At 40.4% G+C, this 26603-nt stretch overlaps 4 protein-coding genes and 1 pseudogene across 4 annotated transcripts; all 5 read right to left on the bottom strand.

Annotated features, from left to right (window-relative positions):
• Window positions 1-309: 309 nt before the first annotated feature.
• Window positions 310-6628, bottom strand: wdr46 (WD repeat domain 46). The gene is made up of 14 exons (XM_076026067.1): window positions 6572-6628; window positions 6182-6358; window positions 5913-5993; window positions 5700-5812; window positions 5487-5574; window positions 5075-5136; window positions 4815-4919; window positions 4500-4650; window positions 3634-3869; window positions 2449-2602; window positions 1658-1805; window positions 1354-1544; window positions 1130-1243; window positions 310-702 (listed from the first exon to the last, which is right to left on the bottom strand). Exons 1-14 carry the CDS (start codon window positions 6626-6628, stop codon window positions 583-585), a joined length of 1797 nt encoding a protein of 598 aa, XP_075882182.1. The 3' UTR covers window positions 310-582.
• Window positions 6629-6851: 223 nt separating this feature from the next.
• Window positions 6852-9981, bottom strand: LOC142888580 (cytosolic sulfotransferase 3-like). Its single transcript, XM_076027025.1, has 8 exons — window positions 9596-9981; window positions 9259-9397; window positions 8893-9021; window positions 8638-8738; window positions 8166-8292; window positions 7984-8081; window positions 7710-7884; window positions 6852-7618 (listed from the first exon to the last, which is right to left on the bottom strand). Exons 2-8 carry the CDS (start codon window positions 9395-9397, stop codon window positions 7506-7508), a joined length of 882 nt encoding a protein of 293 aa, XP_075883140.1. The 5' UTR covers window positions 9596-9981; the 3' UTR covers window positions 6852-7505.
• Window positions 9982-10762: 781 nt separating this feature from the next.
• LOC142888066 (uncharacterized) lies at window positions 10763-16534 on the bottom strand (annotated as a pseudogene).
• Window positions 16535-19084: 2550 nt separating this feature from the next.
• LOC142888581 (cytosolic sulfotransferase 2-like) lies at window positions 19085-21810 on the bottom strand. The gene is made up of 8 exons (XM_076027026.1): window positions 21523-21810; window positions 21107-21245; window positions 20875-21000; window positions 20651-20751; window positions 20219-20345; window positions 20039-20136; window positions 19620-19794; window positions 19085-19530 (listed from the first exon to the last, which is right to left on the bottom strand). Exons 2-8 carry the CDS (start codon window positions 21243-21245, stop codon window positions 19418-19420), a joined length of 879 nt encoding a protein of 292 aa, XP_075883141.1. The 5' UTR covers window positions 21523-21810; the 3' UTR covers window positions 19085-19417.
• Window positions 21811-23498: 1688 nt separating this feature from the next.
• On the bottom strand, window positions 23499-26166 carry LOC142888583 (cytosolic sulfotransferase 2-like). Its single transcript, XM_076027029.1, has 8 exons — window positions 26143-26166; window positions 25666-25801; window positions 25453-25573; window positions 24902-25037; window positions 24643-24769; window positions 24470-24567; window positions 23744-23918; window positions 23499-23650 (listed from the first exon to the last, which is right to left on the bottom strand). Exons 1-8 carry the CDS (start codon window positions 26161-26163, stop codon window positions 23538-23540), a joined length of 927 nt encoding a protein of 308 aa, XP_075883144.1. The 5' UTR covers window positions 26164-26166; the 3' UTR covers window positions 23499-23537.
• Between the last annotated feature and the right edge of the window lie 437 nt (window positions 26167-26603).

Below are 26603 nucleotides of genomic sequence, written 5' to 3' on the forward strand. Positions count from 1 at the left end.
CAACTAACGCTGCTATTTATAAACACTGACGTGACTTAACCCTCGACGGCAGCTTTGTTGCTTGGAGTTTCACAATGACGGACCACACACAAAGTAGACAAGCAGGACAAGCAGGAGTGAATTTTGCATATTTTCTTTCCCCCCACTCAACTTCCTTCTTGATTTTCTTCACTTTGAATCCCTGGATTTTCTCAAAAGTGTTCCAAGTATTAAAATAAATATTATAATATATGTGATGGACAAGCTTATATTCTTTAATCGGATTTGCAGATTTATGGATTTCAAATCAGGCAAGGAAGTCAGAGTATGCACCTTACATCGTTAATTCTTTTTAATGAACAGGCTTATATATAAAACATTGGACCTGGAGTCAGAAACATGACAGTGTTACTGGATTTATCTGTGAGGGAGATCTCTGGTTGCGCCTGAGTAACAGGCACTAAAGAGGCCGACACTGACACTGAACATAGTACGAGTCATCCAGAAGTTTCCTCATTTCCTCTGCGTGAGGCAATGTGTCAGACAAAAAAGCATCTTCTGTATGAAGTTCAAAGATCACACATCACAAAGAATCTCCCTCTTCTACTTCTTGAATCGGTCGAGAGCCGACTTCCGACTCGCCAGCGCTGCCGCCTTCTCCTGCCGCTGCTTTTGCTCCGCCTCCATTTTTACTCGGTCTTCCACAGTGTTTCTGATGATTTCCTGTTGGTGTGGGGGGGAAAAAAATCATCAAAAATCAAAAACGGTTTAGCTAAAACACAGCAGAGAAAAATAAACCATCACCAAACCACTGCATCAGTGTTTACTGCGTCATTCATAGGACTCTGACACACGTTTTAGCCTTGGGTTCTGTTTTTCCTTCCGTTTTGTTTTAACCTCTTACCATTTCAAATCAACATTGTGTTTGCAGCAAACAAAGGTAAACAAACAAAAGCAAACAGAATTCTCGTAAAAATCTTGTCCTGTGAGATTTTACCAGAATTATGGCTTATGCGCTTCACACCATTCAATGGAAACGCCTGCAAATTGCAATTGTACTTTGTTGAAATTTTTGATTTTCCAGTAGTTTTCTTTCAGGAAACACAGCTACTTTTTTTTTCTTTTCAGTCATGTGACATTTGACACTGACCCTCTGGTCCTCGTGAGCCACTTGCTTCTTGCGCCTTTCAACACTGCCGGCAGAGCTGCGCCCCTTTTTCTTGTGCTTGGGAACAAATTTTTCTTTGGCAAGAGGGTCGTAGCCCTGCAAAAATTGAAGGGAAAAAAAATGAGCGTAAATCCACATCGATAGAATAATCAACAGAAGAAATAAATAGAAATAGAATCTGCGAAAAGAGCCTTCCAGACACCCACCAGAGCTTCAACCCTGTCCTGGTGCTTTTGCTGGAAGGTTGCGTTGTCCACTTGTCCCAGCTCGCTGGGGTCGAGGCTGATGAGCTCCGGCTGGATCTTCTCCAGCAGGGCTTTCACCTCCCACTCCTGCCTCTGCTTGACGCTGCGGTACGGATTGGAGTCCAGGCCGTCGAAGTTTGGCTCTCCCGCACCTGTGAACGATAACCAAAGGAAGAAGCCGTGAAGACTTGAGCAGGAGGGTTGAAGACCAGGGGTCTTTAGACTGTTGAGCCATTTGCAGCGTGACGTCATGTGTAAACTGGACCTGGCACGAGCATGCTGGTGAAACCGTCTCCGTGTCCCACCCCGAGGACGTCCTCAAAGGGACAGAAGTGCAGCCCCCACACTGACCCGTGAACTCTGTGAGCCATGTAGGGTTTGCTGACCGGAGTGCTCCACACGTCCCTGTACACCTGAAGGAACACAGTTTTCGGACGCAAAAAAGATTCAGTAAAGTGCAACGTCGCCTCGCACAGTGAGCATATTTGCCTTCTTTGAAGAATACACTTAAATCTCGCAGCATGAGACTCGACTCCATCAGTGAAACAAATCCCAGGTTGTGCGTCTTGATCCCCCACAGCTTATAAAACAAACTGGAGAGCGTTTGTATTCATATTAAATTGTTTTTCTTAACTTTTATAAAGAATGAAATAAAGAATAAATGAACTAATGAAAATATGAAAATAAACATATTGCATGTGTCTTTTTACATATATATTTAGTCAAAATTAAAAGCTATTACTGCATTGACAGATGATCTTGGGGAATTAGGGATGATTAGGGAATTTTCCAGACAAATAATTAAACTAGATCCAACTTCAAATAAAGGCAACGCAAAGCAGTTATCTAACCATAAATATTAAACAAACGTAAAACAAAAAGCAACTAGGCTACAATATAAATTTATTATGGTGTGTTAGCCCGAGTTAACTACCAGTTATGGTGTGTTAGCCCGAGTTAACTCCAGTTATGGACTGCGTGGGGGGAAATCCCCTGCAACATTACAATTGTGCAGCTTTGTTCTTGGAGGAGAAACGTGCAGAGTGTGACAGCGACCTGTACGATGTCCCCTGTGGCTGCAGATAGGAGCCCCCGGTTGCTCAGTGACAGACATGAAGCTCCAGCAGGAAGGAAGTAGGACTGGAGGGGCTTGAAGGCTCTGATGTCAAATACTTTCAGCTTCTTATCCATTCCAGACGTGACCATGTAGCTGTCGGGAAGACCAGAGCAGGAGATTAGGTCGCACTCTGGTGGTCACACAGAGAACTGCAACTCGTGCTTCCCAAAGAGGCAGAACGTCGGTGAATCCCCAGAGCGTTTGCTTGAGGGGCTTCGAGTGAAGATTTTTGGAAACAATCCTAATTGAAACTCTTCTATGGAAAATTTCTATTTATATATTTACCTGAAAAAAATATATATCACATCCACACATAAATATGAAAATTTCGCCACATAAAACGTGGAACAATACAAAAATGCTTCAGTTACAATAAAAGATGACCAAGGCTATTACTAAAAAATTAAATAACACATGAACACCGTCCACCCCTATCTAATGAAAAAGCAGAATAACCGCCCATTAATTAATAATGCCCTTAAAGTTCTATTCACACGTTCAATTAAAGGACATGTTTCGTCAAAGGAAAGCGCATTTGAAGATGGCCGGTTGCTCCATGAGCTGATAAAATATTCAATTATTTATTGGGTGAATGCGTAGCGGCACAGAATGACTCGTGCTCTTCGAGATAATTCTAAATAAAAAGCACATAGTCTTGCTGTCAGGAGGCCATGAAACTGCTTCGCACCCGGGTTGCCCGTGCAAAACGTGTTTTGACGTGTTCTCCCCTGCTTTGTTGTCAGAATAGTTGTATTCATGTGTATTTTTTTTTAACCATATTGTTCCTTGTTGCTTTGTCATTATCCTGTGATCTGCTAAATAATACACAGATTCCTCCAGTGCCACCTGAAATTTAAATTGCTGATATCCAACTGTGCTATCCATAACTGTAAATATACAGTTATTGCAAATGTATTGTACATTATAAATGGAAATGAGTATTTTCTGCACTGTAACTTGAATCAATGAATTCATTCAGTTTTTAGTTTATTATTATTCTGTCTTACTATTGTAGTGTGAGATTCTGATAGTTTACACTCACAATCTCAACAATCTACAAGACAATTATCCACCACTTTAGCTGTTAAAACAAGAGCAACACCAATGCTGTAAAGGCGACTCACTTGCCCGTCTTGTCAACGGCCAGCGAGCGGACGCTGCCCTGGTGACACAGCATCTTGACGAGGGCTTCTTTCTGGGTGGGCGACCACAGGCTGACCGTGCCGTTGTGGTGGCCCAGGTGTATGATGGCGTTGTGAGGGTTCTGACACATCACGTCCAGCCGTCCGGACTTGGTGCAGATGGCTGCCACCTCTTTGCCCACAGACACGTCGAGGTACTGCAGGAAACTTGTAGCGCTCTGGTGAAAGAAATGGTGGTTTATTCCTTATTTTGCAGCAATGAATCACTTAGCGTCACTTACATAATTGCACACATACAAACATACATACAGTTAAAAGTTCAGTGAAGGTGTTTCTTGATTTAGGCAAAAGAGATGCCTCCTTATCACCTAATCTGTGCCATCAAAATGACAAGTTAGTTTGTCCTGCCAATTTATTAGGCTCAATACCCTTCCATCTCTGTGCTCTCCTTCTAACTGCTGATTTTTCCACATCTAAAATTTGTTATATTACGGATTGTTTGCAATTGGTGAGTTTATTTCCAAGCGTGTCTTTTCTCTTATCCGTTTATTGCAGAGCTATAAATGTGTCAGTTTCAGCTTTTTCTCTAGACTTCAGACTAACTTTCCAAAAACAGTAATGGACACTGACAAAAAAAATGTGCGTATTCAGCTTTTTGTTCTCCACCTTTTATCCCAGCAGCTCATCCCTGCAGGGGAGGAACATTTCCCATACAAGACAAGGTACTCAAAATAACTCCTGCTCACTTTCCAGGCACATGAACACCAACATTTGTGCAATTTCTTGATGAGTAGACCAATATCTGATTCATTAACCCCAAATAAATATTATTGCTCAACTTGTCATACCGCTGTTGCCAGCAAGAAGTGGTAGGGGAGGAACTGCATGCGAAGAACGTCGTTGAACTTGCGGATGCAGTGAAGCTCGATTCCGCTGGAGTCGTAGACATAGAGCCACTTTTTCTGAGCCACTGCGTACATGGCTTCACTGTGGAGCCACCTGCAGACACACAGAAACGCATTCGGTGAACAGAAGGCATGTTCACAGTTGCCGGTCAACTGCACAGCAATATTGCATTGAGCACACTTGATTCATTTCTTGAACCAGTTGGATTGCTTGAGATCAAATGATCTCTTGAACATAGTGAGTTCTGAAAAACTTACTTCACATCATTTACAGTCTCCATGACATTTATCTCGCACATCAGCTGTTTGGACTGCCAATCCATGCAGGCAATGTGGCCTCTCCTCCCAGCTAGGACCAGGTGTCTGAAGGTCAGAGAAATCGGGTGTTTTTCAATGTGCACAAACACTGCTGGCATTCAATATAAAAATTATGCAGCAAATTGATTTTGATGTCCTTTTAATATTAAGGGATATCATATGAAACCCAAGGCAGATGCTGTACAGAGTGTGATACTGACCGCCCCGTCCTGCTGTAGTCCAATCGATAAGGTCCAAATTGAGAGAGTTTCAGATTAAAATACTGTGAACGAAGCAGAGAGAGAGAAAAAAAAAAAACACAAATCAACATGAAACAAACAGCAATAGACGTGAAAAGTCAACAGAAAAAAAATGTTTGTTTTTAAACATACATTTTCATTTACGTCTTGGATCATGGGCAAAATAAATAGGCTACTCATAGATAGATAGATAGATAGATAGATAGATCAAGGATCATGGACAAAATAAATAGGCTACTCATGCCTTCTTACTGAAGATCACAAGTCTGTGTTGTAGCATGGATTGATTTAAAATTCACATTTCAAATGATCTGTCTTTAAATGCTTTGCGAAAAGAAGTTCAGGGCTTCTGCCATGTGTATTCATTTCTCACCTTTGCACCAGCAGTTATATCCACAGCCTCTGCAATATCTTCCTGATAAATCTGACACGTGTCCTCATCTTCATCTCCTTCTAGGAAGCTGAAAGCAAAGCATTATGTGACCATTTCCCCCCACAGTTACAGACTTGCAGTTACAGACTTGATGCACATTTGCATCACTTCAAGCTTCTGGTCAATAGGAATTCGAGCCTTGGGAACACTTACCCAGCATCTTCTGGTAGGAGGAGGTCAAAACGAGCAGCTTGTTTCTGGGACATTTCTGAAGCTTGTTCTGAGTGAGTTATAATGTTCTTCAGTTTGTAATGCGAATGCTTAGGCTAAGAGAGGGATAAGGAAAACAAGATATTAATAACTCGGTGTACAGAGTTACATTTTCTGCCAAAACAGAAACAAAGTGTTATACATAAGGTTGATTACCCTTTTCATTTTATCTTTCCTCTTGAACTTTTTAATCCGGTCTTCTGGAATGTGAGGAGCCCCTGGGAAAGGGTCCGATTTCTGAATGAAACCAGAAAAATACAGCGCGTACGTCACGTATCAGGGACAGCAGGTTAAAATATATTCATCAGTGAAAGGCAGAAAGATTGTCCAAAGAACATCAGGCTGGACACCCCTTGGAATAGACAGCATACAACGGGTGGTAGGTCATAAGATGAACATACTTGAAGCGTGTTCAGACATCTTACCCCTGATATGACTTTCTTCCCATCCGTAGGAACCTCCTCATCTTTTCTCTTCTTTGCTTTCGGTGTGTTTTTATTTTGCCGTTTCGACGCTCGTTTGGTCTTCTTTGCGACTTTTTCTACTGTGCTTTCGTTCGTTTCCCCCTTACCTGCTTCCTCCCAATACCGAACTGCAGGAGGCTAAGACAGAGAAAAGTGAACCGTTAACAACAGAGACTTTGAGACAGTTTTATCTTTAGTTTGTAGACACCAAACCACAGCAGCGTTAGCTTTCCGATGCTAAAATGCTGTAAACGAAGCAAATTTCCCTCCTCGTTGTTTAATAACGAGATACTGTCATAAGATCAAATTCCAAAATATTATACTGGATAAATATGAATAATTTCATTGCACCTTCTTCTTTTTCCCCACGTGTGGACTCTTCGGCGTTGTTTCATCGGGGGCCGCCATCTTTGTTGTAGTACGTTCTTCTTCGTTCAGTTTACTGACGAGTCGCAAACAACGTTCGTGTGTATATACCGCCACCTGCAGAGCTAAATTATGCTGCACTACGCCACGACTGCCCACAGACACCTTGAGAAGGAGCACAGAGAAAGAAATGAAGAAGGGACTGACGTGGACCCATTTAGAGAAGATGGCTCAAAATAGACGAGGGTGGAATTCCACAAACAAGTATTTTTTAATGGTTATTTATTGAGGGGGTCTAAGACAAGTTATTGCTAGAAAACATTAGTCATAGAAACTCTGTATATAATTGGACTTTTAATGCTGGCCGCATGCAATAAACCGCTACTTTATCTAAGTCTTAAAGTATAGCAATTTTTTTTTACACTAAATAACACTGTAACATGGTAGAATTTGAATAGGTCTCGCTCTCAGTGCCTCAAATTGGTTACATTCCGTTGTAATAATTGTCACATTTCAGAGGGTAGGTCAGCACTGAGATAGTGAAGTGTGCTGCATATTGACGTCCATCCATCCATCCATCCATCCATCCATCTGCTACAATGACAACAATTTATAGTTGTCATTACTACCCTAATGCGGATGTCTTTGGACAATGCCAGGAGCTCGGAGAACCCACACAGCCAAGGAGAGAACATGCAAACTCCACACAGAAAGACCTCAGGCCTGAGAATCAAACCCGTAACCTCTGCGACTGAGGTGACGTTACTTTACCACTGCATTGTGTGGCTCAACAAAAAAAGTCAGTGTAACTGTTGTAGCTAGTGCACAGAATACAAATACAACAAAGATACAAAAACACCATTAATATAAAAATGATTCAGTCATGAAATTGTAGAGATTTCTTGACATGCAGTTCGGTTTACACTTCAGTGCGAAAACAAAGAGAGGAGTTTTTCATCTTCTTTCGGTAGTGGTTGTCAAACTCTTCATTCTGGGCCACAGTGAAATGGGTCTTCCAGTCACCGACCTTCCCTGCAGAACCACAAAGAGGTTATTTTCTTTTATCTTTACCTCTGTGTACTTTGCAATACGTGGCACAAAGTGAATATTTTCTTGGGATTACCTTTTCTCATGAATTTGGATATTTTAAAATCCATAACAGGGACCACAGAATGGTTGATCAAGTTGTTATTTTTCATTTTATCAAAGCTCGTTCCTTCTAATATTTCTTTCTTTTCCTCATCTGAGGGAGACATGCCCAGGAAGCTGCAGAGTTTGTCAAATTCCCGTCCAGCATCCTGGAAACAGAGACATCAGTTCAAGGCATTGTCTTTTCTTTCTGGAGTTAAAGGAAAGGTGCCTCAATGGGATCAGCCTTTAGAAACAGCATCAAGTACCTCAGCCAAGTCTTCATAGAACATGTAATGGATGTTTGGACAGGTCTGCTTCTTCTCCCACCAGCCGTTCACATGATCATACCAGGACCCACACACCACTAAAGAAACACAATATCACAACACCTGCAAATGTATATATTTTTTCTTCTAATGATGTTGTTATGAAAAGATGTAACGCCTACATTTTCCATCCATGAAACGTTGAAGGTAACTGCTCCAGTCTCCGGGCTCTGGCTGAGCATAGTTCATGCGATCAAAGTGATAATAGGAGACTGCGAGGTCCTTGGCATTGCGGGCAATGTAGATAATCTACCAAAGTAAAAAATAAGAAATAAAAAGTAAACAACGCAAACACGTCAAGCAAAATAAAATGAAATACCAATGTGTGTGTCTTAGGGACAAAAGAAAATATTTCAAATGAATCTTTTCTGAGTTAAAAATGAGACATAACTTCTGCAAGTTTTACACACAGTTAACTTTACCCAAAGTTCAATTGTGTCATTTTACAGTGTGTAAATGTATATTTCTTTGTTTGTGATGAAAGGATAAGGAAAGAGGAAAGAGTAGGATTGCATGTATTAGTTTTTTTTTTCATTTCTTGATACAAATTAGGACATAAATTGCAATTGGAAAAAAAAAACACACATGACTGACCCTGCATTTTTGCTCCCAGAAAGACTTTGGCACAAACTGGGAAGGATAATGAGTTTTAATGAGCCGTGGAGAAGTGGGGAGGTTCTCTGCGACTTGAACTCCTATATGACAGTGAAGTTAAAGATAAAAACATTGTCCATGCCATTGTGCCCCCCAAAAAATGCACATAAGGGTGTTGCAGTTTCACTAAGACCTCCGTTTATTTGGTCATAGTTATTAAAGATTTGCAGTTATCACAGATTTGCAGCGGTCAACCTGAATCCATGAACGACATATTCAGCTCCAAAAATGGCACCCTCTCATAGATTTGCAGCGATGTCTCACGCTCTGGGTTTTTCTTGCCAAAATACAGGAGATCGAGGATGTAGGAGACCCATGTCGTTCCTGTGGGACCATATTGACACAAACACAAAAAATAAATAATGGTCCACATTGTTCTCCATTAGGCATAAAGGCAAAACTCTTTCCAGATGGCATTGGTCCGACTTCCCATTAGTCCAACAAATTTCACATTGGTCTGAACTCCGCTAACCCAAACACTAACCCGAACCCTAAGCCTAATGGGAGGTCGGACCAATGCACAATTTGTCGGACTAATGGGCAGTTCCTGGTGTATCCTACCTGCTTTAGGGTACGTCGCAATGAGAATATCATCACTCCTGGCCTGAAAGGTCTGAATGTTCTCCCAGTTGCTTGTAAATAACGAGGACATTGAGACGCCTTTAAAATCAAAAAGCTCTGGCCGAGAAAATGATTCCATCTGACAGAGAGTTGCAAGAAAAGTGTTGGAAGAGTTTGGAAATAATCAAGCTGCATGCTGTTAGGTATGCACAAGACAAATCTTCTGTATGCCATGAGACAAGCTATGCTAACTTTAACTAGCCTTAACACAATACACTTGGATTAGATCCATGAAAAGTTGTGACCTCACTTAAAAGTAGATGCACTGGCTACGTACCTTTTAGTTGATCAGCCTAAATTCAGCCCTTCTGCTTGTTTCCTTGCTGAAACTTTGCTTCTTTCCCCCTCCGCTACACTTCTCTAACTCTCACAGATTTTTGGGAACGCCTCTCGCCTAGCTGCATCACATTGAATCGCTGTAATTTGAGGCCTGCAAACTCAGTTTGTAGCCCCTCCTTCTACAGCTCCCCGCCTGCATGCTAATCTTTCCCTTCTGCTCTCATGAATGCCTGTTATACACATGCCAGTGGAAGCCAAAGCTATTTCAACACAGGATGTTGGGAAGAAAAGACACTGCTCAGGGATTTGTTCTTTTTTGTGCTTATCAGATAACTGTTGTTAACAACACAGAGAATTTTGAATTGATTGAGTTGAACTAGAACATGAAAAGTCCTAGTAGACACATATGAAATGCATTTTTAGCAAACATGCAATACTACTACTACTGCTGCTGCTGCTGCTGCTGCTACTACTACTACCACTAACAACTACAACAACAACAATGATATATATTTTATTTAATGGTACCTTTCACGCACTTAAGGACACTTTACCCAAAATAATAAAAAATCTCCTCTGAAACAATGTATCAACCACCTTATTTCTGTGAATTTGTAAACATTAGAGGCATTATGTCCATGTACATTTCATTAATGAGCAGCACTTATTCAAAACAAATCAACAAAGCAATAATAATAATAATAATAAACTTTTATTTGTACAGCGCTAAATCACAGCCAAAGGCGTCTCAAAGCGCTTTATACAATCAGAGAGAACCAACCGGGCCCCCGGAGCAAGCAAGATGCGACAGTGGCTGGGAAAAACTCCCCTGTGGGAAGAAACCTAGGGCAGAACCAGACTCCAGAGGGCGATCATCTGCCTATGAGTAGTTGGGGTGAAGTAGAAAGATAGAGGAGAGACAGAGAAAGAGAGAAAGGAGCAGAGTGAGCCAGGGTGGCAGACAGGACAGAGTGAAAAACAGATACACCAACCAGGCAAAACGGATATAAACACAAAGAATAGGAAATAATTCAAGGCTGCTGTCCATGTGGAGTGTAAGTGTCCAAACTCACACAAGTCAAAACTGTGCACTGTGCAATTGTGAACTGCAGTGATGTCCAACTCTGCAGCAACATTCATTATAATGATACAATTTCAATAAAAGTTGGGGGCAGTTGATTTTAAATGGTAGCGTAACACAATCTTTTGTGTTTTGCAGGGTTGTTTTACACCAAATGCTCATAAGCACTGCTAATTTTAAAGTGCGAGTTAGAATGACAAACACTTACAAAAGTAAACAAATTGTACGAATGTTCTCTGTACATTTGCATTATTGTCTTATGAATTGACATTATAAATTGTATGCATAATTAGATTTGCAATGAGCTCTGCTGTACAGCTTGCAGCTGTGGTCAAGATCATGGTGAATAAAGATGATGGTAACGCAATTCAACATAGAGACAGGCACACCGACTGTAGCATCAAATTCAGATTTCAGTGCGGAATTGAAGTGTAGAGTCCTTCATCTTCATCTTGTAGTGCTCATCAAACACTTCATTCTGGGCCACAGTGAAATGGTTCTTCCAGTCACCGACCTTCCCTGCAGAACCACACAGAGCCAGATAGTTATTTATTTCACATCATGCTGGAGGGATCATAAAAACGCAACACAATCAGACAGCAGTATCAGGGTTACCTTTTCGCATAAAATGAGAAATCTTGAAATCCATAGCAGGAATCACAGAGTGGTTGACCCGGTCGTTCTTCTTCATTTTATCGAAGCTCGTTTCAACTAATATTGCTTTCTTCTCCTCAACGGAGGGAGACGCGCCCAGGAAGCTGCAGAGTTTGTCAAATTCCCGTCCAGGATCCTGGATATAGAGACATCAGTTATCATAGTGAGGAGCCGACGTCCCTCAGTGCAGTCAACAGCATCGTGTACCTCAGCCAAGTCCTCATAGAACATGTAATGGATGTTTGGACAGGTCTGCTTCTTCTCCCACCAGCCGTTCACATGATCATACCAGGGCCCAAACAACACTGGAGAAACACAATACAGGTAAATGTTATTTGTGTGTCTGTGCTTGGCTCTAACATTATTGTTATCACAAAATACAACTCCTACTTTTTCCATCGATGAACTTTTGGAGGAAGCTGCTCCAGTCTACAGGCTATAATTTTTTTTTTTGTCCTTATTGAATTTCTTTCTGAAATGAGGAACAACCCACGCTTGACTGACCTTGCACTTTTGTTCCCAGAAGGACTTTGGTACAAACTGGACAGGTAAATGAGTTTTAATGAGTCGTGGAGAAGAAGTGGGGAGGTTCTCTGCCAGCTGAACTCCTACGTGACGGAAAAGTTAAAGATAGTTATTGTCCATGCCATACTCTAAAACACACACACACACACACTCATAGCCGTGCTACAGTATTTGATGGAAGACAAAATAGATCATTGTTGTTTGTAGTGGTCGACCTGAATACTCAGCATTATTCATCTCCAAAAATGGCACCGTTTCATAAATTGACTGCGATTTTTCACTTTCTGGGTTTTTCTTGCCAGAGTAGAGCAGATCAAGGATGTAGGAGACCCATGTTGTTCCTGAAAGTAGCACATTATCATTAATACATGCAGGAAATCAGATGCCCATGGAGTTCCCCTTTATCACACATCATTCAAAGGCAATAGAACGTTAATCATTTTGCAACCTACCTGCTTTTGGGTATGTTGCGATAACAATATCGTCAGGTCTGGCCTTAAAGTTCTGAATTTTTTCCCAGTCGCTTGTGAAAAGTTTGATCATCGAGACACCGTGGAAGTCAAACAGTTCTGGTCGGATTTCCATCTGACAGATGAAATATATTCAAATATACAAAATGTCTCATTATGGTGTGAGATTAATCAGTCAATTTTACCAGGCAACACTGCATGACCCATGGCTGCATAGACCATGAAATCAGCGTTTTGTATTTTAATTTTGAACAAACAATCTTTCAAACTGTAGAGAAGGAATCTAGTTATCATTTTGCATGCAGTTAGCAACGTCAACTCAGCCCAAAGAGACTTAATAATTCTAACTTAAAAATTTAGCACGATGTGTAAAGTTCTGATGTAATTAGATTCACCTGGTGACATACTGTGAATTTACCTTGACCAACTTACGTTGTGCCTGCTGCTCGCTGTCTTGCTGCCTTTACCTTTCTTCTCTCCAGCTGTAATGGTCACACAGAACGGCTATTCAGCTGTTATGTAAGAGTTTAGAGGGAGTTGGCCAATGCTTATATATGAAAAGTTAGTCCCTCCTATCACATTCCCGGAGCTTTACTCTTTGGGATGCATCTACTACTGAAGATGCATCCCAAATTTCTAACAGTTGTTGTTTTTTTAGTGTTCACCAATGAACTTTGCATGTGCTTGCACAAAGGATATTAACACCTCGTCCCGTGTTTTGGAATCTTTGTCCTTTGTCATTAATTATGAAATGACATGAGTGTGAACCGCTAAGTTGAGCACGCAAGACGTTAGTTTTATGAATCAGTTAATGATTCATTTTTAATGCAGACATGTTAGCAGCTGGCCAGAGGATTTCAAAGAACAACAAACACACAGTTAGACCCAAATAAGAGGCTTGATAGAATAATAATAATAATGATAATAATAATAATAATAATAATAATAATAATAATAATAATAATAATGATAATCTTCTCATGCACGCGATGATTGAATTCTTTTCAGTTAATATGTTATGAAGAGAGTGGCAGGTAACTCTTATGCTCACAATATAAATCAAAATTTTAATTTGCTTCCCATTTTGCCAACTTCCAGAAGGCATTTTAGTTGTTCTTTAAAATTCAATAACTTCTGCAACCAATCAACATTGTGTAAAAAGGCAGGGAGTGCAAGAGACACCTGGGAAAAGCAGCTATGCAACAACAGTTGATAAGCCAAAACATGGTGGCTCTTTATGTGACCAACTTTTGTGGTTCCTTCTGGCCAAATGGCAGAATGTTTTTTTGGTACTTCCACATTGGCCTTCTATTTAAAAGCAGAAGCCCCATCCATCTGTTCATACTGTCAATGGTTATACCCAGTGTTATATCAGTAGAGTCCTCGTGGCATTGGACAGCATAGGTCACATGACTGAGTTTGCCATGGAATTTTGTCCCCAGGGACAACCAGTTCTTGTCCGAGGGTGTTCCCAGGTTTGAAGTGAACTGGAATGTTTTGATAGGTTAATATTTTTCAGGTTTTTCCCAGCAGACCTCTCGCCCAAGATGTTTAAACCCCACTACACACCTCTGACTAGATGAATTAAAGACTAACGTGAGGTCAGGGTAGAACAACTGAGAAGAAAAAAAGTGTCACACATTACTCCTCTTGTCAGAGTAGGAGAATAGCCCACGCCCAGTGTTTTTGCCCCTGCGATGGTTTTCATATTCGTATTAATATAACAGTTGAGAACGGCCTCCATCTGCTCTACCAACTGAGACAAGTGGATTGTTTTTGGAAATGAAGGTTGAAACACTGATCGTTTGGTTTAATTTTTCATTAGCTTCATCAACAAGACTTGAAGACAGACAAAACACATACAAGTTTATAAACATTATCCAGCTCTACATTTCCACGCGTGACACATAATTCAATATACACTGTTTCTTTTCTTACATTCCGGGCATCACAATTGATGTAAAACTCCATGATCTGACACTGAGCCAGAGAACCCACAAGAAATGACACAAACCAGTGTGATGTCATAGATCCACGATCAATCCACATTTCCACATAAACGCAGTCTGTCGAGTCAAGTTCAGATTTCAGTGCGGAATTGAAGAGTAGAGTCCTTCATCTTCATCTTGTAGTGCTCATCAAACACTTCATTCTGGGCCACAGTGAAATGGGTCTTCCAGTCACCGACCTTCCCTGCAGAACCACACAGAGCCAAATTTTACATCAAACTGGAGGGATTAATAAAGAAATGCAACAAAATCTGCGGACAAAATTAGGCTTACCTTTTCTCATAAAATGAGATATTTTGAAATCCATAACAGGGACCACAGAATGGTTGATCATGCTGTTATTTTTCATCTTATCAAACTGCGTTCCTTCTAATATTTCTTTCTTCTCCTCAACGGAGGGAGACACGCCCAGGAAGCTGCAGAGTTTGTCCAGTTCCCGTCCAGCATCCTGGATAAAGAGACATCAGTTACCATCATCACATTTCTGGAGTGCGGAGCTGAGATCCATCGCTAAAGTCAACAGCGTCAAATACCTCAACCAAGTCCTCATAGAACATGTAATGGATGTTTGGATATGTCTGCATCTTCTCCCACCAGCCATTCACATGATCGTACCAGGATCCATATACCACTAAAGAAACAAAATACCAGCAATTATTTATTTGCCTTTGAGTGGCTCAAACTTTTTTTTTTTTAAAGAAAAAATGAATAAAAAAATGAAGCTCTTACTTTTCCCATCCATGAAATTTTGGACGAAGCTGCTCCAGTCTCCTGGGTCCGGCTGACCCTTATTCATTCGATTAAAGTGGTAATATGAGACTGTAAGGTCCTTGGCATTGCGGGCAACGTAGATGATCTATCAAAGTAGAAAAACATATACATTTCAGTATAATGTAAGGTAAAAATCCAGCATAAACACAATATGTTGTGTTTATTTTACTGACTCCAGAAAATACTTCAGTAGAGTCAATAACAGAGGTGAAAGAGAAATCACTTACATCTGCAAGTTTTAATCACAAGTTCTTCTCATGAATAGCAAATGTAAATTTGCCTGGTTATGCGGTGATAAAAGAAAGAGGAAAGACAAGGATTGTGAATGTCTTTTACAACCTCCTTTTCTAATCCTGTTTTGATGTTTTTATTCTAATAACGTTGATTTTCTTTTTTCCTATATGGAATTTCTTTCTGAAAATGAGGAACAACCCACACATGACTGACCTTGCACTTTTGCTCCCAGAAGGACTTTGGTATAAACTGGACAGGAAAATGAGTTTTAATGAGTCGTGGAGAAGTGGTGAGGTTCTCCGCCAGCTGAACTCCTAGACAGAAATGACACGATGATTAACATTATCCATGCCATACTCATGCAACACTATTGGATAGTTGAAAAAATAATATATAATAAGATGATCGTCGTGATTGTGGTGACCAACCTGAATCCATGAATGAAATGTTAATGTCCAAAAACGGCACCCTCTCATAAATTGACAGTGTTTCCCGTTCTGGGTTTTTCTTGCCAAAATAGAGCAGATCAAGGATGTAGGAGACCCATGTTGTTCCTGAAAGTAGAACAGTATCATTAAGACACACTGGAAAACAGATGACCAATGGAGTTCCTCTTTATCACATACTATCCAAAGCCTAAAAAGAATGTTTATGTAACCCACCGGCTTTAGGATATGTTGCAATTAGAATATCATCAGGCCTGGCCTTAAAGTTCTGAATCTTCTCCCAATTGCTTGTGAAAATTTCAGTCATGGAGACACCTTGGAAGTCAACCAGTTCCGGTCGGGAATATGATTCCATCTGAAAGACAAAGATAAACAATGCAAAATGTCTCATTATTGTGTGAGAACAATCAGTTCATCTTCACAGACAAAGCTGCAAGAGGCACGACTGCTGGAGCATTTTGTTTCAAAGTTTTGAACAAGCAATCTTTCCAATGATGAGAAGGAATCTAAATGTTAATTCTTGCATGCAATCACCAACATCAGCTCATTTTAAAGAGGTTTGAAATAATGACTTTGACAGATCTGTTGGCATACTGCCCTTTTACCATGATCAAGCTATGTTCAGCCTGCTGCTTGCTTTCTTGCTGAATCTCTGTTACTTTTCCTCTCTGCAGCTGTCCAGAGTAGACAGGGCGCCTCTTCCTGTGTTACATAAAGGTTTGGAGAGGGTTGCTCAACTGTGGGGCACTAAAAGTTGGCCACTCCTACCTGATTTCCTGAGATTTTACTCTCTGTCCTACTTTGATTTGATTGAGAAGTAAACAAAATGTGTGTTAATCATTAACTTGTGCTTGCAAGATATTGGCAGCTAAACCACAGGATTTCAAAGATCGAACAAGCACTCACTCGTGGAGGGGAGGAAATATCCAGACACATATAATAATATCTCTCCAATCGTTCCGGTGTTAAGATGAGGATTTCAAAGTAAAGTACATAATAATTAATTTAATCTGACTCCATTTGATAATAAAAACTTTACTTTTATATCTCGATTGAGAGAAAGACTTGATTAATAATTAATAATATAGACTCAATAATAATTCAATTCTAGTGATCTAACATTAGTCTTCAGTTCAGGGATGGCTTATATACATTAACAAAACTATTCAGTTTGTTTATTAAACATGGAAGAATAGCCTTGATGCCGGGGCTGGAGTATTCAGAGGTTATTGAACATGATACCCAATCTTATCTGTCCAACTCAGAGGTTAAGGGTTTGAATAATGTCCAGTGAAACTTTCCATATAACTAAGGTCATTGTGATTCTGTTTAATCTCTATCTTAGTTCAGTGATGGCAGATATAGACAAATCATCCAGTGACCTTCTTAACATAGAAGAACAGCCCAGACATCTAGGTTGAGATATTCAGAGGTTTATATCTTCCAACTCAATAGTTAGAAAAACATGATACTCAATCTTTTCTATTCAACTCAGAGGTAAAGAGTACAAGCATTACTCGGATAAATCTACCATATAACTGAAGACTAAATCAACATCTAATGTCAGATTATTCTCCACGTAGAACAAAAGTCTCAACAAGTTTATATTGAAGGGAAATGGATAACGTACCAGTTTATTGCGATGTCCAGAGTTAAAATGCAACAAAAATGTAACAGGCTGGTTGTATAAAAATGGTGATAAGCGGATCAAGAAGAAGGAGAAGCGTAACAAGGACAAGAAGAAGCTTGAAGAGGAGAAGCAGAAGAAGAGAAAGACAAAGAAAGAGAGAGGGAGAGAGAGAGAGAGAGAGAGAGTCCAAGAAAAAGAGTGCTCGAGATTCTTGCTCTTTCCCTGAAATATCCTCCCAGAACAGAGACACTTCAAAATTCATTCATTCATTCATTTTCCATACCCGCTTAGTCCCGAGCTCAGGGTCACGGGGGTCTGCTGGAGCCTATCCCAGCTGTCTTAGAGCGAAGGCAGGGTGACACCCTGGACAAGTCGCCAGTTCATCGCAGGGCCACATAGAGACAAACAACCATTCACACTCACATGCACACCTACGGACAATTTAGAACGTTCAATTGACCTCACATGCATGTTTTTGGAGTGTGGGAGGAAGCCGGAGAACCCGGAGAGAACCCACGCAGACACAGGGAGAACATGCAAACTCCACACAGAAAGGTCCCAGGCCCGGGCCCCGGAATCGAACCCACGACCTTCTTGCATATCTAAAAGATTCAATCAAAACCTTTCCTACTCAGGGACCCTTTGTCATCAGGGGTTATTTTCCACAGTAACAATAAATCACCAAGACCTTCGTACCTCTCACACTGAGACATACAACATTTTCAAAGGAAGACAGAGACAGTCCCCAAGTACAATCATACAAATTCGAGGAGTAACAATAGGTGAGACGGGTGTAACCCAGTTTATTACACCCGTCTGGGAAAAACTTCTCTAGTAACACCCGTCTCGGAAAAACCTCAATTGTTAAAGAAAAACATTCCTGGGTGTGGATTTGACTGTCTTACACTCGTGAATAAGACCCCTAGATACTTCAACTCCTTCACCTGAGGCAGGGTGTCTCCACCAACCCAAAGAGGACAAGCTACCTTTGTCCACACGCCATTGCACATTTTGTTTACTGTCTTTTTGTTAGTTATTTAAATCTACTTACAGAGACAAACTGGAGTTCAATTCCCTGTTTGGCATGCACAAACTTGGTCAATAAAGCTGATTCTTCTTCTTCTTCTTCTTCTTCTTCTTCTTCTTCTTCTTCTTCTTCTTCTTCTTCTTCTTCTTCTTCAATGCACAGTCTAGTGCCTATATCTGATGATAATAAAAGACACTTCAAGATTTAAATTGGGTTCCCTTCAGTTCTTGTTTTGCCATTTTACTGAAATGTTGACAAAAAATAAAAAAAGAAGTGTTTAACCCAGTCTGTCAAATAGATGGATCTTGTTGGAGTTCCATTGTAAAGAAAGTTTCCCCTTTCACGTGCACCTCTGTCAGCTGTAAAACGCTGATAACACTGACCTGATGGGCAGCATTCTTTTGATTCATGGGCCGCAAAAGCTGACCAGCAGCTTTCAGAAAAAGTCCCGTTGCCTCCTGCTGTATGGATTTATTTAACATGGCGTCAGCGATGATGAAGCAGGCTTTCCAATTGATTCAGGGGAATTACTTTCTCTCCCACATTTTGAAACAATGCAGCCTCCAAGATAAAACATGGCCCACCTGCTTAACCAGCTGAGACTTATGGATTGCTTTTGGAAATATAGTTTGAGAAACTGATTATTTAGATGATTTAATCTGTTTATCATCAGGTTCATCAATAAGACTCAATGTCCATTTGTACAAAACGTACAAAAGATCATAAAAGTCATTCGGCTATACAACGTTTCCACATCTGTGACACATATTTCAACATATTATGCTTCTTTTCTAACATTCTGGGCTTCACAATAGTTGTTAACTCCATGCTTTTTATTACAGTGAGTGGTAGATTACAGCTCTGTTTTGGGCAACAGTAAAGAAGCATAAAAAATAATGACACAAACCAGTGCTATAACATGGAACCACAATAGAGTACAAATTTCAGATGCACAAAGTCTGTTTGGTCCAATTTAGATTTCAGTGCGGAATTTAAGTGTAGAGTCCTTCATCTTCGTCTTGTAGTGCTCATCAAACACTTCATTCTGGGCCACAGTGAAATGGGTCTTCCAGTCACCGACCTTCCCTGCAGAACCACACAGAGCCAAATTTTACATCAAACTGGAGGGATTAATAAAGAAATGCAACAAAATCTGCGGACAAAATTAGGGTTACCTTTTCTCATAAAATGAGATATTTTGAAATCCATAACAGGGACCACAGAATGGTTGATCATGCTGTTATTTTTCATCTTATCAAACCGCGTTCCTTCTAATATTTCTTTCTTCTTCTCAATGGAGGGAGACACACTCAGAAAGCTGCATAGTTTGTCAAATTCCAGTCCAACATCCTGGATACATAGACATCAGTTACCATCATCAAATGTCAGGAGTTAAGAGCCGAGGTCCCGCAGTGCAGCTGGGAACTGCCCATTAGTCCGACCTTCCTTTAGTCTCACAAATTGCCCATTGGTCCGACCTCCCATTATGGTTAGGGTTAGGGTTAGGGTTAGGGTAGGTCGGACCAATGGGAAGTTGGACTAATGGGAGGTCGAACTAACGCCATACTCCCGTGCAGTCAACAGCATCAAGTACCTCAGCCAAGTCTTCATAGAACATGTAATGAATGTTTGGACAGGTCTGCTTCTTCTCCCACCAGCCGTTCACATGATCATACCAGGATCCAAACAACACTGAAGAAACAAAATACCAGAAGTTATTTATTTGTCTGTGTTTGTCTTGAGCAATGTCTTTGAAAAAATATTCAGACTCTACTTTTCCCGTCCGTGTAATTTTGGAGGAAGCTGCTCCAGTCACCGGGCTCTGGCAGGCCCTTGTTCATTCGATGAAAGTGATAAAAAGAGACTGCGAGGTCCTTGGCATTGCGGGCAACGTAGACAACCTACCAAAATAAAAAAAAAGAAAAAATCAAAGTTTCAATATAATGTAAGCAAGTTTTAATCAAAGACAAGTTAAGTTCTTATCATAATAATGAAATGTATATTCGCCTTGTGAGTTGGTGACAAAAGAATGAGGAAAGAGAAGGATTGCAAATATCTTACGTTTGCTACGGGCTTTTTGGACACGGAATGATGTGAATTTTTTTTTTTAATGGAATTTCTTTTGTAAATGAGAAACACGTTGATTTTCTTTTTTCCTTTATTGAATTTCTTTCTGAAAATGAGGAACAACCCACACATGACTGACCTTGCATTTTTGCTCCCAGAAGGACTTTGGTACAAAGTGGACAGGTAAATGAGTTTTAATGAGTCGTGGAGAAGTGGTGAGGTTCTCCGCCAGCTGAACTCCTACATGACAGAAAAGTTAAATATCAACATTGCCCATGCCATACTAAAAAAAACAAAACACTCACGTATAGATTCAACAGCATGGGTAGAAAAAATAGATAATCGTCGATTGTGGTGACCAACCTGAATCCATGAATGAAAAATTCATCTCCAAAAACGGCACCCTCTCATAAATTGACAGTGTTTCACGCTCTGGGTTTTTCTTGCCAAAATAGAGCAGATCAAGGATGTAGGAGACCCATGTTGTTCCTGAAAGTAGTACAGTATCATTAATATAAACTGGAAATCAAATGACCAATGGAGTTTTTTCCAAAAGCAAAAAATAAAATCAAAATGTCAATCTTATGTAACCCACCGGCTTTAGGATATGTTGCAATAAGAATATCATCAGGCCTGGCCTTAAAGTTCTGAATGTTCTCCCAGTCATTTATGAACGTGTCAGTCATCGAGACACCTTGGAAGTCAATCAGTTCCGGTCGGGTAAAAGATTCCATCTGACAGACAAAGAGTTGAAAAATTCAACACGTCTTTCATGGTGTGAGAATAATCAGTCAATGTTCACAGGCAATAGTATATGCGGAATGACTGCTGGGGACCATGAAAGCAACGTTTTGTTTGCAAAATTTCGAACGAGCAACCTTTCAAACTATATTTTTTTGCATGCAATCAGCAACGTCAGCAAATTTAGGAGATCTTTGAAATGTTAACTTGGCACGAGCAGTCGAGTTCTGAATGTAACTGAACAGATCTGTCGACCTACTGTACCATTACCTTGATGATATTATGTTGAGCCTGCTCCACGCTTTCCTTGCTGAATCTCCGTTGCTTCTCTCCTGTCCGGCTGTAAAGTGCACACAGGACACGTCCACCCCTGTTACATAAAGGTTGCTCACCGATGGGACGTATGAAAACGTTGTCCCTCCTACCAAATTTCCCGAGATTTTACTCTTTGTCCCGTCAATCCGAAGATAAAATTCAATTCAATTCAATTCAATCCAACACCCGTACTGGTGCCATCAAAACAAGCATTCAACATGACATGGTTGGTCATACAAGGCATTGCTTTTACGACTTTTGGTCAATAATTAGTTCTTCTTACACAACGCGGAACAAGTTGGCAGCTTGCCACATATTTCAAAGGGCTTGTCATAGTGGCTGTATGTGGGACTTTGACATGCATATATGCAATATTGCTGTAACGTCACAACAGCTGGAAGCCAGATGCTGAGTAAAATAACATTAGCAAACCCAATTGTCGCGGAAAAATAAACTCCCTTTTGTTTTCCCCAGCTGCCCCCTCAGTGTGGCAATAAGCAATAGAATTGGCAGTGAGATTATATGCAGGGCGGTTAAAGCTTTGATCATGTATTTGTAAAAATAAAACAAATAACTTAATAATTAGAGAGTTATTCAGGAAAACCATTCTCAAGCCCAAACTCCACCCAGTCTGTTGATATACATCCCACATTACCAAATGGCACTTCAACATCTTAATCAGGCTAGCAGTGAAGGTATTATTATGTTTAGTTTAGATGTTTGTGTTTCATAATACAATTAGTTTAGGTGTTTGGTTATAATAATATGATCATTAATATAGAAATCATTTAGCTGACCTGTACATAAAGAAAAGGCATTGTTGCAGGAGTCATGCAAAGAGCTCAAGGAAGAACAAAAGGAAGCACATCCCTCACGAACTGGTGACCCTGGGTGACCAGGGGGTGAGCCTGGGGGACCAGAGGATGGACATCAGAACCAACTGACTTTGCGACCGCCACTAAAACTTTATAACCCATTTAGTTACAGGGTGGGGAACTTGTGATCCATCGGAGGCACGGGGGAGAGGAACTTGTGGCCTCAGGCATGTCTTGCAGCAAATTGTTTCGACAGGTCACACTGGAACAAAGGATGGATCATTTGACTCCCTGCCCATTGTCATTAACCAGAGACTTGGAACAAAGGCTGCCTCAACATTCAATGAGGCTTGGGTCTGGAAACCAGGCACCCAGTCAGAGGAGGACAACATCGGAGAGCATTTGCATGTTTTCTTTATGTATAAAAGGACTGGGTCAAGGGACAGATAGGAGTCAGACTTCATGACCTGACAATACATTGTTGTCGTTAGGGTTTTGAACTCGGCCCAGAGCTCTGTATATTTGTATCCTGAATTGATTTCTTTACTAAAGACATATTCAAATTGGCCTTCTTCTCCTGAAATTCTTCATTAAACGAAGACGCGGATCGGCAGCACGACGCCAGAAAATACTGGGATCCAACAACATTAATCTGGGGTTTGGCTTTTTTTTAGCAAAAGAAAACTTGAAAATTGAAAAGTTTACCTGTACCCCAGTCTGGTGTTGAATCAATGGATCTTGGAGGAGTTCGGGAAGAAAGCTAATGTCTCCGGTCATGATGCTGATGATTTTCCGTCCAATATTTTGAAACGTTGCAGTGCGTTCTCCAAGGTAAAACATTTCCCACCTGCTCTACAAGCTCAAATGTCTTGTGGATTGTTTTTGGAAGCAAAGGGCGAAACACTGATAATCTAAATAATTTAATTCATTCATCAGCAGCTTCGTTTGCACACAGGTGACATATTTCATTACATTCTGTTTGTTTTCTTACACGCTGTGCTTCTCAATAGATGTTAAAGTCCATGATCTGAGTGACAGTTTATAACTGGGTTTTGGGCGACAATAAAGAAGCATAAAACACAATCACACAAACCAGTGTTATGTCATAAAACAACTATGAAGTCTAAATTCCACACGCACACAGTCGAGTCCAGTTCACATTTCAGTGCGGAACTGAAGTGTGGGGTCCTTCATCTTCGTCTTGTAGTGCTCATCAAACACTTCATTCTGGGCCACAGTGAAATGGGTCTTCCAGTCACCGACCTTCCCTGCAGAACCACACAGAGCCAGACGGTTGTTTTACATCAGTCTGCTTGCTGTGTTGTTTGCACAATATGCCATGCAAAAACCTTATACGTTACCTTTTCTCATGAAAGTAGAAACATTGAAATCCATTAAGACAAATTTGGAGTAGTTGACCATGTTGTTCTTCTTCATTTGGTCAAACTGTACACCAACGAGGATTTCCTTTTTTTGCTCAGCTGAAGGAGACAAACCAAGAAAGCTGCAGAGTTTGTCCAGTTCCCGTCCAGTGTCCTTGAAAAACCATGGGGAGATAAAGAAATGTATTACCTTATTGAGGAATATGTAAATACCAAAATAATATAATAAAACTTAGAATGCAAGGGGGAAAAGTGATCCTAAAGATCCTGGAAAAGTTCTTGCCTGCTCATCCCCTTTGTGATATGACAATGGGCACTAGGTCTTTGCTGTCTGGGACAACTCAATAGTCACCAGACAATGAACATGTATACAGTAGAGTAGCAAAATAGCGGGTAGATAAAAACAAATGTTTTCGCAGGTAGAACTGGCAGGCTAGCAAGCTAAAACTCTTTTAAGGTTGAAGGTGAAAAACGGGTATAAAACTGGATTTTTAAATGAAGTTCTCCATCAGGCAGGCATTCACCTTCTATGGGCATGAACAGAAACATTTTCATAGCAATCAGTTGTTCAATATCCCAACCGACTTTAGCAAGCAGATGTCTCAGTTTCTATGTATTAATCTCCTCAACACTTCATTGCACCATTGAAGAATCAACAAACAGGAGCCTCAGTCTGATCGCCCCTAAACAAACAACATGAAGTACCTCAACCATGTCCTCATAGAACATGTAATGGAGGTTTGGATACGTCTGTTTCTTCTTCCACCAGCCGTTCACATGGTCATACCAGGAACCATATAAAACTGGAGCACAGAAACAATGGGCGTCTGTAGTTGTCAGAAGAACATTTAGCGTTGTTCTTTACTTTTGAAATGTACCTTGTCCATCCATGTATCTCTGGATGTAGCAGCTCCAGTCTCCAGGGTCTGGCTGGGTCAAGGTCATGCGATCCATGTGGAAATAAGAGACGGCGTTGTCTTTGGCATTGCGGGCCACATACACAATCTACAGAAGGACGAAATGGAAACAAAACACACACGATAAATAAAATTATATATTATAGATGCAAACATTCCAGGTTTATCATTCGTAAGTGTAAAAAAAATGTCAATCTAGATTTGAACATAAACGACTGACCTTGCTGTTTTGCTCACAAAAAGACTTTGGCAGCAACTGGATGGGAAGGTGGGTTTTAATGATTCTCGGTGTGGTTTTGAGGTTGTTTGCCAGGTCGACTCCTACATAAAGAATCAGAGACGGAGCAATCAAGCCTCTAATTTACTGTGTTTAAACGCCCTACACTGAACTAAACTTTTAAATATTCAGACAAAATACAAAAGAGCTGTGCAAGTGTGAAAGGAAAGTTTTGTTAAAAAAAAAAAAAGTGACTATGTTGACAAGTTAAAACAGTTGATTCGTGACAGCAAGTCAACGTGACAGAACTTTGATTTTGTGCTTTGATTATATCTGTCTGAACTTATGAACCTTCTGATGGTGGTAATGAAATTATCTGAACTCAACACCTGCATAGATACCATCATTCAATGTGCATTTGTGGGTGTGGCGTATAATCAGTTAGGTATAAAGTGAGTGCACGCTACTCACCATGGTGTGTTTTTGTGTTTCGTCGTCACTGGTGGTGGTGGTGAGTGCTTTGTCCTCTGTTTCACTTACCTGCAGGCCTAGACGGGGAGAGTCCCTTTCTCTCCAAGAAAGGCACCCTGTCATAGATTGCAACAGACGTCTCCCGCTCCGACGGTTCTTGGCCAAAATACAGCAGATCCAGCATGTAGGAGACCCAGGTGGTTCCTGATAGGGCAGTTACAGAGGAAAAATAAAGACATTTTAACCCTTCACCTCTGCACTGCACTCTGGATTTTACACCATCGCAGAGACCAAACCTGCTTTGGGGTATGTGGCAATAAGTATATCATCCGGCTTGGCTTGAAAGTTTTGAATCTTATCCCATTTGTCTGTGAAATTGGTGGTCATGGGCACTCCATGGAAATCAAAGAGCACTTCTCGAGTCAGACCATCCTTCAAAAATCATACAAAAGCAGAGATATTGTGACAGTAATGAAACCATATGGCACAAGGAGGAAGAAAATGGAACAGACAAATTATCACGAAAGTCAAATATTGAAATCAAATATTCAATGCAGGTAACTTTCTTCATAAAGGCCCTGTAGCATTCAACAAATCATTAATTAGCGCTTCAAAACAGAACATCATTCACTCATTATTTTACAAAAAAGAATCTCAGCTATTGTGTTTTTTAAAAAGACCATTTCCATCTTAAAGATTGGGCATTTCAGAAGTGATAAGTCTTTCTTAAAAGTAAAGTGCCATGCAAAAACCGACTGACTTCCTTGACATACCTTTTTGGTATCAGCCGACATGATAACTGCTGTTTATGACCCCTTCCTCGGCAACACCGTTGCGTTTCTTAAGCTTCTGCTTCCAGACCAGCCAGCTTGTACCTTTCTCTCTCCCTTTGTTGCATAATGCTGCCTCAACTTTCATTGGTCCATCAGGGATAGAAGTCCAGCCTGTGCGTGCAATTCAAGACTTAATTTTCTCTATTGTTTATTTACCTTTCTACCTCACATTTTGACTAATCTCTCGTTACTCTTCTTGTTATTTGTATTTTATTTTAAATTATCTAAATGTTTAAAACTGTCCTGAATATTGTTATATTTTAATTAAAGATATGATGTCTTGAAACTGTAACCAGTGTAGCACCTTTATGATAGGAACAGTATTAAAATACACTTCAATATCTAAATCAGGTTTCATGCAGTTCTTATTTTGGCCTCAGGACAAAAATATTTCTAAACAT

The sequence above is a fragment of the Nelusetta ayraudi genome, unplaced genomic scaffold (genome assembly GCF_046127955.1).
Source record: "Nelusetta ayraudi isolate G7.1 ecotype Tasmania unplaced genomic scaffold, CSIRO-AGI_Nayr_v1 ptg000019l, whole genome shotgun sequence".
In the NCBI taxonomy this organism is placed as follows: domain Eukaryota; kingdom Metazoa; phylum Chordata; class Actinopteri; order Tetraodontiformes; family Monacanthidae; genus Nelusetta; species Nelusetta ayraudi.

What these genes read in the sequence shown, in the direction of transcription:
- wdr46 (XM_076026067.1), bottom strand. Translation starts at nt 6,628, where the DNA reads ATGGCGGCCCCCGATGAAACAACGCCGAAGAGTCCACACGTGGGGAAA. An exon ending in GACTACAGCAGGACGGGGCG is followed by an intron (nt 4,920 to 5,074) that starts GTCAGTATCACA and finishes TCTGACCTTCAG; the next exon opens with ACACCTGGTCCTAGCTGGGA. An exon ending in AGGACAGGGTTGAAGCTCTG is followed by an intron (nt 1,244 to 1,353) that starts GTGGGTGTCTGG and finishes CAATTTTTGCAG; the next exon opens with GGCTACGACCCTCTTGCCAA.
- LOC142888580 (XM_076027025.1), bottom strand. Translation starts at nt 9,397, where the DNA reads ATGGAATCATTTTCTCGGCCAGAGCTTTTTGATTTTAAAGGCGTCTCA. An exon ending in TATGTCGTTCATGGATTCAG is followed by an intron (nt 8,739 to 8,892) that starts GTTGACCGCTGC and finishes ACTGTCATATAG; the next exon opens with GAGTTCAAGTCGCAGAGAAC. An exon ending in TCTATGAAGACTTGGCTGAG is followed by an intron (nt 7,885 to 7,983) that starts GTACTTGATGCT and finishes CTCTGTTTCCAG; the next exon opens with GATGCTGGACGGGAATTTGA.
- LOC142888581 (XM_076027026.1), bottom strand. Translation starts at nt 21,245, where the DNA reads ATGGAATCTTTTACCCGACCGGAACTGATTGACTTCCAAGGTGTCTCG. An exon ending in AAATTACACGGACGGGAAAA is followed by an intron (nt 20,137 to 20,218) that starts GTAGAGTCTGAA and finishes TTGTTTCTTCAG; the next exon opens with TGTTGTTTGGATCCTGGTAT. An exon ending in TCTATGAAGACTTGGCTGAG is followed by an intron (nt 19,795 to 20,038) that starts GTACTTGATGCT and finishes CTATGTATCCAG; the next exon opens with GATGTTGGACTGGAATTTGA.
- LOC142888583 (XM_076027029.1), bottom strand. Translation starts at nt 26,163, where the DNA reads ATGTCGGCTGATACCAAAAAG. An exon ending in GAGAGAAAGGGACTCTCCCC is followed by an intron (nt 25,038 to 25,452) that starts GTCTAGGCCTGC and finishes ACAGTAAATTAG; the next exon opens with AGGCTTGATTGCTCCGTCTC. An exon ending in TTCTACTTTCATGAGAAAAG is followed by an intron (nt 23,651 to 23,743) that starts GTAACGTATAAG and finishes GTGGTTCTGCAG; the next exon opens with GGAAGGTCGGTGACTGGAAG.